At 43.8% G+C, this 16,908-nt stretch overlaps 1 protein-coding gene across 1 annotated transcript; it reads left to right on the top strand.

Moving 5' to 3' along the window:
• Positions 1-246: 246 nt before the first annotated feature.
• On the top strand, positions 247-12,872 carry LOC311021776 (LON peptidase N-terminal domain and RING finger protein 2-like). The gene is given in 13 exon segments (XM_084022579.1): positions 247-1,781; positions 4,625-4,743; positions 5,452-5,574; positions 6,512-6,580; positions 6,582-6,668; positions 6,900-7,125; positions 7,359-7,458; positions 7,806-7,920; positions 8,107-8,228; positions 8,761-8,947; positions 9,041-9,175; positions 9,380-9,529; positions 10,110-12,872. Coding segments are annotated over 13 exon segments (2,331 nt in total). The 5' UTR covers positions 247-1,042; the 3' UTR covers positions 10,269-12,872.
• The last annotated feature ends 4,036 nt before the right edge of the window (positions 12,873-16,908 follow it).

Below are 16,908 nucleotides of genomic sequence, written 5' to 3'. Positions count from 1 at the left end.
GGACAGAGAGATAATTAATATCAAGCAGAACTATTATTACACCTGAAGGCATCTTGCTGTGACACTGTGTTTTAAAAATATAATAAGAGTGGGTTTATTTGGGTGCAGCTCAGAGACAGTCCACCACTGGTGCCTGTGAAGTTATACAATATCTGTGCGTTATATAAATGAGTCACTTATTTGGCCAATAGGAGTCCGTCTCGTGTGGCACGTGACGCGATGTGCTGGTTTCAGCGAATGGTACGTGGAATCAGAAGCAACAACCTTTAGCTACTGAAACTAGCTGGCTAACCACACAAATGGAGTACCCCAGCGACCGCTTCGTTTTCATCCGCAGCTTCTTGTTTTTGAAGAAGAGGACATGACAGACGGTTTCGTTGTTATCTGCTGTTTGTTTTGGGGACATCGAGTTGAAGAGAGTTGTTGTAGTTCGACGAGCGTTGCTAGCTAGTTAACCGCTTTAACGTTAGCTAGCTCTCAGCTTTACTGCTCCCGGGGTCTCTTACATAAAAACAACGGCCGGTCGGCTGCGGTTGACTGGAGCAAAGACGGATTTGTGGGTCTGTAGCGTAATCAATCTATGTATTGTGAACTATGTCAAAACCTTACCGTGGCCTTTGTTGAGTTTCATATAGTATTTTACCGTAACACCAAATGGATATTAAGCTTCTTACTTGGTAAGCACGGAGGACTTTACCCATGGCCTCTCGACTGTCAGAAACATGCCGGAGAATCATTTGTTTGATCTTATTGTAAAAACTGTATTATCTTGAACGTTTCCAGTTGTAGTCGAGAGACTTTATCGGACCGCCTCTGTGCTTTACAGTGACGAGAGGTTGACAGGCGGAAAGCTTAATACATAACGCCAACCTCCTACCTCCGAGACTGAGTCGGTGTTTACGGGAAGCCGCATAGTTGACTGCGGGACTTTGACACGGACCAGCAATGTTACACAGGGATTTGAGTCCTAACCTACTTCCAATGGCTAGCAATGAGCGCCAGCCTATCAGTGGACTAAGTATCTGATTTTTACCTGTGGAAGATGGAGACGGCAGTCAGGTCTCACCAGGGCGAGCTGTTCGTCCACCCGCTCTCCAACCCTGGAGCTGCGGGGATCTTCCCCGAAATGCTGGAGGTGGCAGAGGAGGCCAACCGGGCTGGGGACTTTAGTCTGGCCGTGGAGATCTACAGCTCGCAGCTCGCAGACCTCCAGCAGCCGGACAGGGGTTTATGTCTGAGGAAGGCCGACTCACTGACCCGGGCCGGGCGGATATCCGAGGCGCTGGACTCGTACTGCACAGCGGCCAGCCTGGGCAAACTGCTCCCAGAGGAGCTGCCTCTCTTGGTGGAAACCATCGCCCGTACCCTCCGCGAGAAAGAGCTGGGTGTCAACGGGACTGTAAACGCAAAAAGCAGCGGCGGGGGAGATGGGATTGAAAGTGACGGGGAATGTGGAGAGGACGAAGCACTGGATTTGTTCTCCTGTCGCATCTGCAAGTGTCTGCTCCACGAACCCACAACCGTGGAGTGCGGACACACTTTCTGCAAACGCTGCTTGGAGGACAACGCTGTCAAAGAGTGTTTACAATGCAAACAAACGTTGCACAAAAAAGAGGGACTGCCTAATGACCGTAGATTAGACGTTGTTCTCAGCAGCCTGCTGGACAAACTGTTTGCTACTGAGAGTAAAGCTAGAAGATTTTGGATCGAAGGAGAGGTTTTGTGGAAAAAACAGAACCTATCTGATGCCTTGGAGAAGTACGACGCAGCAGTAGACCTAGGTGAGATGACAGCATTCATGCATGCAACGAAACATATTTAATATTTCACAATCGGTGTTAAATGTGAGATGTTTTCATCAAAACAGTAGTCATTTCTACAGGTGACCTACTTTTTTTCGGTGTAGTTTCCCCGTGTCACCGATAAGTGGCGCCACTGCTTCCTATCTGCGCTGAGGTCAGACGTTATATGACTTGGTTATCTAAGCAGCACACATACTGATCTGCTGTAGCAATGGCACGGTCATGCCATGTTTTCTATTTTTGCTCTGCTGTGCTGTAGTGTTTTCTCTCTGCACTAATGTCATTTCTTCCCCACTAAATACACAAAATATACTGCATAGCGTTTACATAATGCATGATCTACATTCCTTAGCGGGGACAGGCTGAAAAGGAGTTTATATACCCCCCCCCCCCCCCCCCCCCCTAAATATGGTGTTTCATAAGCTATCAGTTTGTGAGGTGTTGGGTAACACAGTGAGACGTGATAGGGATCAACTGCTGCTATATTACACGATCAAATCAACTTACTTACTTCACTTTAATTTGCTTTCCCTGAACTTACTTTGTTGGTATTAAAGACTGCCAATGTCTTTATTAAACGTGGACCTGGGCAAGTCTCATGTTGCACTGTTTGAATCCTCACAGGAAGTTCTGGCCTTCTTCTGGCCTACATCAGAGTCTTATTATAAATCCATTTCCCGTGGTTCTTAAATAGCTTAAAGGTTTAAACAAGGTACTGGCACAGCTGGCAGGTGTTAAAGAAATTGAACAAATGCACATAAGTGTTCAACAAAAGAAATATACTCCAGTCCGTTTTGTCCTTCCGTGTTCAAATGGCTCATTTTGAGTTGTTTATCTCCTCGGATCAATAGTGATTCATGCCTTCTGTCCTGTGGGTGACGGGAGGACAGAGTGCCATCACAGCTCTGTCACTGCCAAGTCAATGTTTGACCAACAAATGCAGCAGGAGGTCTTGTGGCGTCTGTGTGATGCAGGGGGAGCACAGGGGGCTCAGCAGAACTGCAGCTGTTATACAACCCATGCCTTTCAGGCCAAGTTTCCCCCGTGGTGGTTCTCCATGCCATCGCTCTCAGGAACTGCCTTTACACAAAGCACATTATACGCTGGTGTACTGACTTGTGTTTGTGTAAGAGAGCGAAACAGGTGCAGTAATGGGAACTGAGGGAGAGATTTCTGTGTATTTTGCAATGTAACACAACTGAGGCAGGAAACAATTAGTGAAAAACAAGGGAACAATGCTCACCTCTCACCTGTCAGGATTTGCCACGAGTGTTGACTAACAATGCTGCTGTCATTTTTACCTTGTTGTTGCCCATGAAAAGCCCAATTTCCCACATCTCAGGTCTGAACTCCATTGTTTTGGATAATACTGTTAAAAGATGCCTTGTCATAGAGCCACCTTGATCTAAGCAATCCCTTTTGTAGAACCGATTGGTAGCATCTTTATTGTATCAGATTACTATTTAATAATAATGTGCCACATTACATAACATTATTATTTTTTTAAGTCTTATTAAATATCTGATCTTTTTTCCTCTCCTGCTGCACAGTGATGCAATCCACCAAACACAGGACTCGTACAGTTAGACAGCAACCAGCAGACTCCAATAACACCTGCAGTAACAACACACATGGAGACATCATGGATATACATTATACAGCCAGCACAAGGGAATCATAATTGTTTATAGGCAGCGTTGGAATTTCTCATTGTCCGTCATTTTAATTACATTTGTTTAGATTATTATAAGACTATAAAGCCTATGCATATTTAATTCCAAAACACTTTTATCAAATTCAGCGAGTATCTCCTCTCGGCCCGCTAGTTGTCTGTTCTGTGTGCACGCTGACAAACAATCATACACAGCCCTGACTCTTTAAATGTGAAACAGGCAAAGTGGATCAGACCAAGCCACTAGAGCTGTACCCACTGTCACTTCTTTCTTTAAAAGCTTCTTTGAGGTTTTTGATTGAAGCTTCCAGTCTCTGAAAATGTCTTTGTTTGTGGTGTTTGTGTCCGAGTCTCAGCTGACTTAAATCAGGCAGCTGCTTTCCTTCTGTTGAGTTTTCAGGAAGAAAGAAGAGATTACGTTTTTTTGAGAAAAGTTTCCTAAATAACTTTCCAAAAGCCTTCAGAATCCAAAGTTCCACCCAAAAGCAGCGGCCAATAACATTTTTGTGGGTAACTCCGCGAGGAGCACCTAGTAAGTGAGCTGGAAGGAAACGGTAGAAACGTTGTGTTGATGTGTGTCGGGGTTCGCTGCTGTGAACACAGTCTCTAGACTAACCCTACTCTAAGAAAGAAAAGAAGAATGATTCTTTTAGAAAATTATTATTTAAGTGTGTTATTTCCAGTTCTGCCGCAGCCATCATCTCTTCCATCAGTGGAAGCTACCAATCTGCTGATTTTTGTTGTGTTTTTGGGGAATTTGTATAAAAACAAAACGCTAAAACATTAAAAATGCATTGCAATGGGCGTTACTGAAATTTGTACCGAGTAAAATATTAGCCTTTTTTTTGTAATGCGTTACATTACCGTGTTACAGCAAAAAGCAATGCATTACAGTAATGACATTACTTTTGTAATGTGTTACTCCCAACACTGGTAATTTCCTAATGAGGCACACGAACCTGGTCTTGCAGTCTGGTAATTATTCACTGGCACGACTGTTTATTATCACTACATAAGTTGTGTTGCATTCACATGCGTCACATTGCTCTGTTACATTGTTGCCCTACTTCTGTTAGACCTAGAAAAACCAGTCAATCTCTTTCCACTGACCTGGTGCGGTGTGTGTCTGTTATTTCCTTGTGGTCTACAGCGCCCTCTTCAGGCAGGCTGCTGTACCAACGGGCCACGTTGCATATGAAGATGAGGAACTTGAGTCAGGCAGTGCAGGATGCCAGCAGCCTCTGTAGGATGAAACCTCTCTGGACGAAGGTGAGACGCAGCATCCTGTTTTTCTGTTTTTCTTCCTGTCCCCTGCAGGCTACAGTCATCAGGACGCCTCTGAATATACTTTCACTAACAGAAAGACAGAAAGGCAACCAAACTGAGCAGCATTAATCTTTCTAAATAATTAAACAAACTCATGTATTGTTTTGCCCACATCATCCAAGTATTTCTATATTTGCTACTCTTGAATTTATTTGGAATTAATTATAAATACTTTCAGGATCAGTTTGATTTGGCCAAGTATGCATACAAGGAATTTGACTCCAGGTTTTGCATCGCTCACAAAGTACTTATCAGAAATGGAAATAAAAGTGAGGATGATAGGAATAAAAACATATTGGAGGGGGAAAAGGAAATAAAATGTCAATATACAAGTCAGTTGTTCTGTAAACAAAAAGAAAAGTGCAAAGAAATACATCCTAAATGGATATACAATGCAATATTAAACTCTGATACAACACATGGTCTAAGTGCTTGTTTATAATATAATGATGTTTGTGTAAATCTGTGAATAGATACAGTTCAAACAGCAGAAATATTGGTTTCAGTTCATGGCCTGAGCGCCCACTTAAAAGGTTATGAGGAAAATGTTGAATTTGAATCTGTAAACCAGATTGGCAACATTGAGGGTCTTTTAATAGAAAATAGTGTGATGCATTACTCACATTTTCACACCACCTGTGTGTATTTCAGGGTCACTGTCTGAAAGCCACGGCACTGAGTGAAGCGGGCAGGAATGACGAGGCCTTGCAAGAATACTTGGTGTGCGTGGCGCTAAAGCCAGAGTGGGCCAAAGTCAAACTGGAGGCTCAGAAGGTAAGAGAAGCTCCCTTGACTCAGAATGGTAGAAAAGGTTTGGGGCCGCAGCAACTTTCCCCAGGGACTAGGAACATTTTGAGGAACTAATTTCCTTTGAAGCACAACTAAAAAAAGCTGAACGAGGTAGCGTTAGCAGAGAGACAGCACAGCAGCTACTTTCTGATTGTTTGACACTCATTAATTTACTTTAATTTAATTTACTGAGCTGCAGGCTGCAGTGTGTTTACATCTGTGTTTACCAGCAGCAGCCCTCGTCACCCTTCAGGGGGCTATTGCACAAAACCTAGAACGGGATTAAGCCTATATTCATACATTTGATTAAACTCTACATGTGATCGTCATAGTAACAGTTCTAATTATGGCCATGAAGCTGTTCATATTGTTCAGCAAAGATTCCCAGCGCATCAGTTTAAGACCGGCGGTCCGATAGCCAGACTGTGAGCCCCCCTCGCTCCCTCTCTTTGATTCTGGGTCTAATGTATTGATAAGATCAATATATTGATAGTCTGTTCCTCCTCAGCCACCGTACCTGTCAAAGTTGTTTCAAGCGCTACAGTAACAAGAGAACATCGTCTGGTTCATTAAGACTGAGTCAGTGATGATCTCGGGGTCTAGTTGAGGAAGTCGCCTACGTTGACTCTCCAGGATTAGTTGCTCCTGGCTTGACTTAGTCGCAGCTCTTCATCCTGGTTTGGCCTTTGAGCAGCCAGTTAATCCAGACTGCTCTCACTGGGATATGTTGAACCCAGCTTAGTCAGTTATCCTGGATATCCCAATTCTGCTTTTGTGCAAAAGATCGCTATGAACATGCAGACTAGGCTGGATAAAGCTTTTATATCCTTGGAAAGTAGACCTTGGTGTTCTGATCATCTTATCCAATGTTATTTGATTGTTTTTCACTAAGGATGTCTCGTTGTTTGGTTTCACCCTGCAGGTCCTCAGCGAGACCTTCTCTTCTGTGTTTGAGAATGAGGACATGCCAACCCCACTGCACCCACTGCAGGGGGGGGGCCGCCACCCGCCTCATCAAACCCACTGCTTTGCTGAGGTCCCTGAGGCCTCTCACTCAGAAACCTGGCTCCTCCTCACAGGTTACTGCACACAAACTAACACACTGACGCCGACAGACACATCTGTGAGAAAGGACATCGTAGATTTGAGATACACTGAATTCTATAATATTTATTTTACTGAGTCAATGAAATCAGTTACACAATTCATCGGTTTTATCTTTTCACCACTGCTGACTGTAAAAATGATCACCCCTTCATAAAGGTCCCGCTCTGTCAAACTCCCTAATCCTTCTGTCTGTCTGTCTTCAGGACTCTGAGTTCAGTGTGACTAAAAGTATCCCGGCGGACAGCTCCTTCTCCAGACTCTCAGCTCCATCTCCTGGTAAATCGGAACATTCTGCAGGTGACGGCAGCACCAAGAGCCTGGCCGGTGTCCTGGCTGCACTGCCGGCACCCCCTGGTGGCCTCAAGAGGAAACACAGTGCAGATGGGCCCTCCAAGAGCTTCAACCCTCCCTCCAAACTGTTCAGACCCGGTAGGAGAGAGTGAAAGTAGCACAGCACCGATTACTGATCATCAGGGAAAACACTTAATATTGCACACTGTATATTCTGTCAACTTCTTTGATTAAATGTTTTGGTTTCTAAGCGAGAACATACAAACAAACAGTTAAAATTAAAAGGAAATTGTAATGAAAAGACAATACTCTGAAGATACTAAATAAGGTGAGAACACACACTCACACATGTGTGATGATGTTCTGTGCAGACGAGGAGAGCAGCTCTCAGACGACCACGGTGTCTGGAGGAAGGACGTTCCCTGCTGAGCTGTTGGACAGTGGAGACATGGAGTGTTCACTATGCATGAGGTGACCACACACACACACACACACACACACACACACACATATGGGTATATTATTGCAGATCAGATCTACTTTAACTTGTAGAGATGCAGAAACTATTGTCCATGTGTTTATCTCCTCACGTCTTGATTACTGCAACAACCTTTTCTCTGGTTTCAATCAAAAATCCCTGAAATGACAACAGTTGGTAGAGAAGTCAGCTGCTCGGCTTTTAACAAGAACACATCACACCTGGAAGCTTCTTAACATCTCCAGACTGCATTTAGACCTTTTCATCCCTTATGAACCTTGACATGAGTTGAGATCCTTTCACTGTGTGTTGTTTATCATTTGTTCTGCCTGTTCTCCAGATTGTTCTACGAGCCGGTGGCCACGCCCTGCGGACACACCTTCTGCCTCAAATGCCTGGAGCGCTGCCTGGACCACAACTCCAACTGTCCTCTGTGCAAGGAGAATCTGGCTGAGGTGCACACACTTTTACTCTCGCCAAACACATTTTGTTCACATCCAGAACAGGGTTTGTGGGTGGCTGACTTAAAAAACAACAACAACAAAAACATTATTAAGGGGGAGGGTTCTTATTTATGTTGTTGTGTATTTTATTTTGTGACATTGGAGATGTAATGTTTTGTGTGTGTGTCGTCATTGTAGTATCTGGCCACAAGGGGCTACAGCAAGACCCTACTGATGGAGGAAGTGCTGCAGCGTTACCTAGGAGACGAGCTGGCAGAGAGGAAGAAAATCCATGAGGAGGAGATGAAGGAGCTGTCCAAGTTAGTTTCACCTCATTCCGTCACACACAGAGACACTCTGACCTTTGTATCTGAATACACTCGTCACACGATCAGAAATATTTCTTAAAGCTGGAGTAAAAAAATACATATAATAAAGTACAAACATGGACAAATAACTGTTTTTGTTTTTGTTCCTGAATTTAAATTATTATAGTTAAAGTAAAACATCTGGTGATATTTAAATGTATGTAAATTTTGACCTGTACTGCTTCCACCAATAGTTATTTTAAAAAAGGTCGACCATTGTTTAAATAGTTAGCAGCTCTTGTTATTTTAGCATGAAGTTAGTTTTAGTTTTTTTTTACTCCTATTTAACGAAAACAAGATACAAAAACATGGAACATCTCTGAAAAGAGTGAAAACATTACAGTAATTAAATCAATTATTTCATGCTTTAACGCTTTCATTTGACAATTAATTCTGCCCACTGTTTATTAACTATCTCCGATTTCTAAAGCTTCCAGATACACAGAAACACCTCAGTCTCAACAAGCTCTTGTGTGTGTTGCAGCTTGAACCAGGAAGTTCCCATCTTCGTGTGCACCATGGCCTTCCCCACCATCACCTGCCCGCTGCACGTGTTCGAGCCTCGCTACCGCCTCATGATCCGCCGCTCCATGGAGACGGGCACCAAGCAGTTCGGCATGTGCATCGCCGATGAGCTCAAAGGCTTTGCCGACTACGGCTGCATGCTGGAGGTGAGCGCGTCCCTCCAGTCTGGAAAGGATGCTGCTGCTCCGCCACATTCAGTCACGTAACAGGCGTTAACATGAGATAAACCTGTGTTTCAGGTGCGAGATGTGAAGTTCTTTCCTGACGGCCGTTCAGTGGTCGACACCATCGGGGTGTCGCGGTTTAAAGTCCTCAGCCACGGACAGAGAGACGGCTACAACACCGCCAAGATAGAGTACCTGGAAGACAAGAAGGTGGGCCGTGTGGTGTCTTTGCAGACTCGTTGCATCATGCTGCTTTCACACAAAGTAGAAATCAAGTCTTTGCACCAAGCCACTCTTTGACTGCTATACATATTCTGTCTGTATTAAGGTCCCTTGGCGGTCCACAGGAAGTGGGACCTTACTCTATGGTGTTGAAACAGAAAATCCCCTAACATGAAATGTGTGTGTCGTCAGGTGGAGGGGGACGAGCTGATGGAGCTTCTGAAGCTGCACAACGCTGTGTACGAGCAGGCCAACAACTGGTTCACCTCCCTGAAAGACGAAATGAAGAACCAGATCCTCAGCCACTTTGGACACCTTCCCAGCAAAGACTCCGACCCTCAGGTGTGCACACACGGCCACAGCCCACCGTCACCACCATCACTACAGATATACACATATATTCTGATGCCAGTTTACTTCAAGCAGCACTGATTGCTCTCAGCTGCAGCCCTAATCTGCAAAGTGTTGTATAAGATTTGGAAGGAAGAGAAGGATAATAATAAAAAAAAGCTAAACCCCAGTTTTGGCTTAAAATGTCTCTAGCCCGGGAAATCAAAAACATCCATAACCACACAGCACTGGCCATTCCTCTTTTCTGTGGATTTATAATGATCTGGTGATAAGAATGTGCTTTCTGACGCTGTGACTGTGTGCAGGGTTATGGTAAGGCTGGGGAGCCTGACTAACACACTGAGCTTGACCAATCACAACATAGTGGGTCAACTAACCAATCAGAGCAGACTGGGGGATTTTTGGGTGGGAGGGGCACAAGGTCAAACAGAGCGTTGCTGAGAAGAGCTGCAGCACAGCCTGATGGGAAAATAAATGAAAGCAGAGAGAAAAAGTCTGAAAAATAGATATTTGAATAAAAAAGAAACCGTTATGATGACCTCACATGAAAACCCCGTTCTCTCTCCTGCAGGCCAGTCCCAGCGGGCCGGCATGGTGCTGGTGGCTGCTCGCCGTCCTCCCGCTAGAGAATCGAGCCCAGCTCACCATCCTGTCCATGACCTCCCTCAAGGACCGCCTCATCGCCATCCGCAGGGTCCTCATCTTCGTCACGCGCAAAAGGCCGCGGTGATCACCCAGCTGTTCAGGAAGACAGACGGGGGATCCGCCACGGCGTCTATGCAGTTCTGCACTTCATCTGCTCGTTCATTTGTCTGTTCAACAAGCCGCTCACTGACTGGTTCATTCAAACATTGGTTTACCTCTTCATTTACTTGCTCTGGTGTACATGAATGAACTCTCTCAGATGCTCATGAACTCCTCTTTGAGCATGTGTCCGTTCCGTTGAGAGCATCATGTGGACTTGTAATTCTACTCACTGGAAGCCCCGACACACCTCCTCAACGAGGTGACCCCCCCCCCCCCCATGTGGATGTTTTTCTTTTTGTTTCCATGCAGAATGAACGTGTGCACCAGCTGCTTCCTGACTGAGCCGAAACTTGTGCATGTAAACCCGGGGTTTTCTCTCGGCTGCCTCTCCGGTGGTGGGCGTGTACCTCAGACTGTCTGATAGAAAGGGAATGGGTGCCACCAGAGTGGTTGTATTGAGATACGATGGTGATCACGCCACAGCGGCACTGCCGGAAGGGCATTGAACCTAAGTAGGGCTGTCACACAAGTTGGAGTTGCATTGTGGATCATCCAGATGATGGAGAGCATTCTGTCCTGTTGTAGCATATCTCTGGGACTTCAAATACACACTTAGCTATAGGGGTTGATTGTATATTTTCTTCTTGTTGTGTTTTTCCTTTCGTTCTCTCTGCTATGACCATAAGTGTATGTGTATGGTGAAACATTAAGTTGAGTGATTTCTATGTATATCAATGTAACTCTGAGGCCTTTTAATGTTTTATTTAAGGAACATTTCACCCTCTCTCTCCCTCTGTCCATCTCTCAGTGCTTTTACATGCACATCGACAGTCACATCATCACAGATAACTTATTTTCAATGGTTCGTCTCATCGACGCCTCCCACACAGTATTTTGGAACTTGCATTGTTGCTTCTACCTGTTGGAGCTGTTGATCAGCTGAGCTTGAATGTGTTCCCTCCACGGAGCGAATAGTGGTTCAAATTAACTGGATACTATGACCAAAGTTGGTTACATGTTGCACACTAATAATAATGGTGGTGGTTGGATTAAAGGTGTGACATTGTGGTATAAATTATTTTTTATTATTTACCTTTTTTTGGACAGATGCAGGCAGGAAATGGGATAAAAGGATGTCTGCGTCAAAGTTCTCATGGCTGAATCCTTTCAGAGGGTTGTGGCTAGGCTGCGTGTCCTCTAACAGTGTGCCGTTTTTTACCATTAGTAGCGCTGTAGAGCAACGTTTTCATGAGTTTTATGAGTTCCTGTTTTGTTTTAGAGCAAGCAGGTGACCCAATAAACAGGCGAAGTCCCGCTCCCTCCAGGGTCCCACATGCAGCCTCATTTCAGAAAAGATATGTACAGTTCAACGGCTAGAGACAAATCATTCTCAGTGTGTCGTGGAAGAGCTCCGTGAACGACATCTCTGGTCTCACACAACGTACGTCACCAATACAGACGTTAGCTTGTATGGCTAGCTAACTTAACTACGTTCCATCACTAATGTAAGGTTATCTTATCTGATGTGTTTTATCCAGCGACTCTTTTTATCAGCAGGAAGGGAAAGAAGGAGAGAGACCTGTTGTTAGTGTGGGTAACGTTACATCCTGGTACCCAACACACAGAGAGACCTGTTGTTAGTGTGAGTAACGTTACATCCTGGTACCCAACACACAGAGAGACCTGTTGTTAGTGTGAGTAACGTTACATCCTGGTACCCAACACACAGAGACCTGTTATAGTAACGTTACAACCTGGTACCCAACACACAGAGAGACCTGTTGTTATAGTAACGTTACATCCTGGTACCCAACACACAGAGAGACCTGTTGTTATAGTAACGTTACATCCTGGTACCCAACACACAGAGAGACCTGTTGTTATAGTAACATTACATCCTGGTACCCAACGCACAGAGAGACCTGTTGTTATAGTAACGTTACATCCTGGTACCCAACACACAGAGAGACCTGTTGTTATAGTAACGTTACATCCTGGTACCGAACACACAGAGACCTGTTGGGTATGTCCTCTTAATAATTATGTATTTTCACAGTCTGGTACAGTTAAACCACAAATTGAGACTTTCTTGATTTGCTAAATGATCTTTTGAATAAACAAACATCATATGTATACATTTTGGCGAAACTCAATTGGGACCAAAACAATGATTTGTCTCTGACTGTTGGCTACCGTACATGAGGTCCCATGGTGGTTCACAGGAAGGGGCGGGACTTCGCCTCATACGGGCTCAACTTTTTAAAAGGAAGTGATGAATGATGGAGGAAGCTTTGGAGGTTTAAATTGAACCACCTCTGTAAGTATTTCCAGCGCCTCCAAAGCTTGAGGAGCAGCGTTTCTGCTGGTTGACTTGCGTTCACATGACAGACAGCTGTGCTTTTATGTGTGCATTTAAATGCACTCTTTCTCTGTAGAATTCTGTCCTTCCAGATGTTTGTGACTCCTCTGCAGCCGTTTGCTCGGCGTACGGTGGTGGTGTTCACAACGAGCTGCATTTCCCTGGTATACTTGTAAAGGGAGATCTTTTACCTATTTTTTATTGCAAATAAAGAGAAACACATCCTGACCTGATCCTGTGTTGTTTGTCAGCAGCAGTTTAGATTGAGTTCAGGAGGAAGAACCCTATTCAGTTAATGCTCCTTGGAAAGTCTAAACATGTTATAAGTGAGTGGATGCTTGTGAACAGAGAAAAAACTTGATCCCTGTGGTCTGAAGGGGGCTGAGACGTGTGACGTGGACTGTCAGGATGCACCAGTTTCTAAGTAAAATGCAGAAAAATCGACTTATAAGCTGCTCCACAGACGAGCAGCATCTTCCTGTTTCCCTCCTCAAGCTCTGACACTGACCGTGTTTGATATAGAAAACACTGTGGGGCTGTTGCTGGGCAAACTGCATTTAGGATGTTTCTTTTTTTAAACATTTCTCCCTCCACCGCTTGGCGGTAGGTCACAGTACCGCCCTCCGGCCACAGGGGGGCGGTGTTTGTTGGTGAAATGAATTACAGCAGGACGTTGCATTCATGCAGGGTTCATAGAGACGACATCACACATAAGTTCTTATATTATATTTCCACATTCATATTTAAATATTTTTGCGACCTGACACCGGATAAGCAGTTGACGATGAGATATTTAAATATTTATTGTTTAATTTCTTTGTTTTATATTTCAAATTTGTAATAACAACAAAGAAAAATAACAAAATATAAAATAATAATTAGAATCCATCCATTCATCGTCTACTGCTTATCCTGTATTCAGGGTCGCAGGGGGCTGGAGCCGATCCTAGCTGTCATTGGGCGAACACCTACACACCTACGGGCAATTTAGAGTCATCAATGAACCTATCCCCATCCTGCATGTCTTTGGACTGTGGGAGGAAGCCGGAGAACCCGGAGAGAACCCACGCTAACACGGGGAGAACATGCAAACTCCACACGGAAGGAACCCGGACCCGACCCGGGAATCGAACCCACAACCCTCTGGCTGTGAGGCGACAGTGCTACCCACTACACCACCGTGCAGCCCTAATAATTAGAATAATTGTCATATTTATTTCTTCATTTATTACTGTATACATGCATTCATATATGTTTTAATATTGATTTATAAAAAGTACTTGTTTTTTACACATTCATCTACAACATCCAGAAATTTCTTCAAGGATGCAAAAATGGATGCAGCCTTCTACGTCGTGATATGGTCGGCAGTGTAGAAAGAAAATAGTTCCTACATGAAACTGCTTCAGTCATTGGGTCAAGAGTTCTGGAAAGAGATGCTAACGTTGAGTGATGTATTTATTAGTTTTGGCACTTTTGCCATCTAATCCCATTATAGTGGAGACGAGGCAGACTCAATTTGGGAATTTACACCAAAATAATCCCGATCAGGAATTGACAGAGTAATTGCACTACAGGTAAACTGTACTTTTGATCTGGGGGTGAACTGTCCCTTTAAACTACAACAGTGTTGTTCTTTAAGGCACTGATCCCGTCAGTTTCATCCACAGGAGCTTCCAGGGCAAGTTGGCTGATCACTGTGCAGTTCTCAAGCACCGCCTGCTGTACATTCACACAGCAACACGCCCGCAGGCAAGCTGGCAAGCTGTGCCGGTGATGACAACAATTATGTGGCTTGCTCAAGGGCGTCAGGGCAGACTCTGCTGAGGTGGGACTGGTTTTAGTGTGATGATGTGGTGTTCCAGCTTTGCCAGATGCCTCCTCAACATCCTGACTTAGCAGCCCTCACCTTATCATTCTTTTACCCGGGACACACACAGACACACACTCACACTCACACACACACACACAGACACACACTCACACTCACACACACACACACACACACACACACACACACACACACACACACACACACACACACACACACACGCACACACACGCACACACACGCACACACGGCTTCCTCCGATGTTTACAGAGCAAAGAATAAAAGAGGAAGCGGTTGCATATCAAACACGGATATATAGTGTTTGACCCACTTGTATGAAGTCATAAGAGTGCAATATGCAAAATGAATAAATCTGTAAGAAAATGTGGAAATATAAAGAGACTTAAGCACAAGAAAGTATACTGGAATACAAAATAAAGATATTTAAAGACAAATAATACATTCATTTAATTGTTCTTATTTCTTCTTATTTTTTACATTTCCACAATTTGAATTACTCATGTAATCTCTTACAAGTGTCTTTTTTTGTTGACACTCCTACTACTCCACGAGTCAGAAAAGAAACATGAAGCAGACAAGAGAATTTGTCTGATTCATTTTCCAGAATGAATAATGGTACACGACAAGAGGACTCTGATTCATCTTATCCAGCGTCAGCAAATTTTATGGGAATATTACCTTGTTAAAAAAAAAAAAATAGTTCCAGACAGGATTAGCATTGAGATCAGAAATCTCAGAGACAAATATCTGAAAACATCAGCAGGTGTATGGCTCGAGGTTAATGCATGTTGTGTTATATGTGTGTGTGTGTGTGTGTGAGTGGATACACCATGAAAGTGGGTGTTTGTAACTCATTTCAGGTTCAGCCAGGTTACGTTTATCAGACGGCGTCTGTCACGCTGCTGTTTTTATTTTGTCACATTGTCATGAGTCATCTGATGGCTGGCTGAGTGGACTTCTCTGCTTTTATGATTATTCTATTATTCATTATTAGGACTTTGCCACCAAAAATACTTATTTCTGATTTGTCGCACTGTAAAAAGATTTGCTCAGCAGTTTTAAACCGATGATAACTTGCATTCGTAACAATATAAAACATTTACTTCTTTTAAAAATGTTTCCACATTTCCACTTTTAATAGTATTGTATGCTCTCTATGGAAAGCACATTCCCCTAGATGTACTAAAGCTTTCATGCATTCATTCACTCCCAGTGGAAACATCCGACTCTGAATGTTCACCAGTTAGCTGCTAACATGGCCTGAGCAGGTTCTGAGCAGGTACTACTGTGGGCTTTTACAGCTTTCCCAAAGTGACACCAGAGAGCAGTGAGAGTGAACCACAACCGTCCAAGTACAGACCATAAATCTACAACAACGAGCTGAAAGATGCTGTAACCTTCAGTGTGAGTTACGCAACACGCCGACTGAACTCTCCGGGTTCAGAATAAACTAGGTCATTTAGATGTCCACACAGTCTGGAAGCCTTAAAATATCCCTGCTATAGAAAACACATGAAAGCAGGACACACCCAGTGGGTGCTTCTTTGATGTTGGTGGGTCGCCCCATCCCTCACCTTCAAAGGAAAGCACCATTTCCTTTTTTCTTCCCCAACATGACACAGCTGTTCTTTCCAGGAAGATTGAACTAAATAGTCCAATAATGTATTTTAGATTCGGCCTGGTCTCCTAAAGATTATGTTCCCAAACAACCAAACTACATTGTGCATGTTTTTGGAGGGAAACAGTATTTTGATTCTGTTTACATTTGATGTATCGTAAATTAGTTTCTAACCAAGAGGCTGCTGTCCCTGTCCATGTGACCTTCAGACTGTATATAGGAAGGGGTTGTAGTCATGGTGACATCACTGTTGGTTTGTAGACTATGGTTTTGAAGCCTTGAGTTCATCCTGTCTGATCTTTCTTGGAATTTTCCAACCAGTGAAGAAGGCGACCATATTTGGACTGTGGAGGAGCGATGGGTGGCTCTGATTAACACAAGCACGCCTTACTGGATCTGGATCCATCTGGATTCTGGTGTGAAGCTGCTAGCAACGTTAGCTTCATAATTCAAGGTCAACTTTACAGCTAAGTGTCAAGTGTCTAAAAGTCATCTTAGTAACTAACTGCTTTGGTAGCGATCTGTCAATCACTATGCCTCGCTCTTAAAGCATCTCCTGCTTTCTGGTGTGTTGGACTCTAAATGGACCATAATGTACTAAATGAACATCATGCTGGATTGAAGAAGACTTGAAACTAGAGATTGAGACCATGAACTCACTTACAATTTTTACTAAGATAATACATCAAGTGAGAAGTAAGTGATATTCTCATAGACTTCCATGAAATCAGACTTCTTTTTACAAACAGTCGCCCCCTGATGGACAAAACAGAGAATGCAAGATTAAGGTACTT

This window comes from Eutrigla gurnardus (genome assembly GCF_963514095.1).
Source record: "Eutrigla gurnardus genome assembly, chromosome: 12".
NCBI classification, from domain to species: domain Eukaryota; kingdom Metazoa; phylum Chordata; class Actinopteri; order Perciformes; family Triglidae; genus Eutrigla; species Eutrigla gurnardus.
Note: the sequence above shows the minus strand (reverse complement) of the source record. Positions and strands in the feature narration are given on the sequence as shown.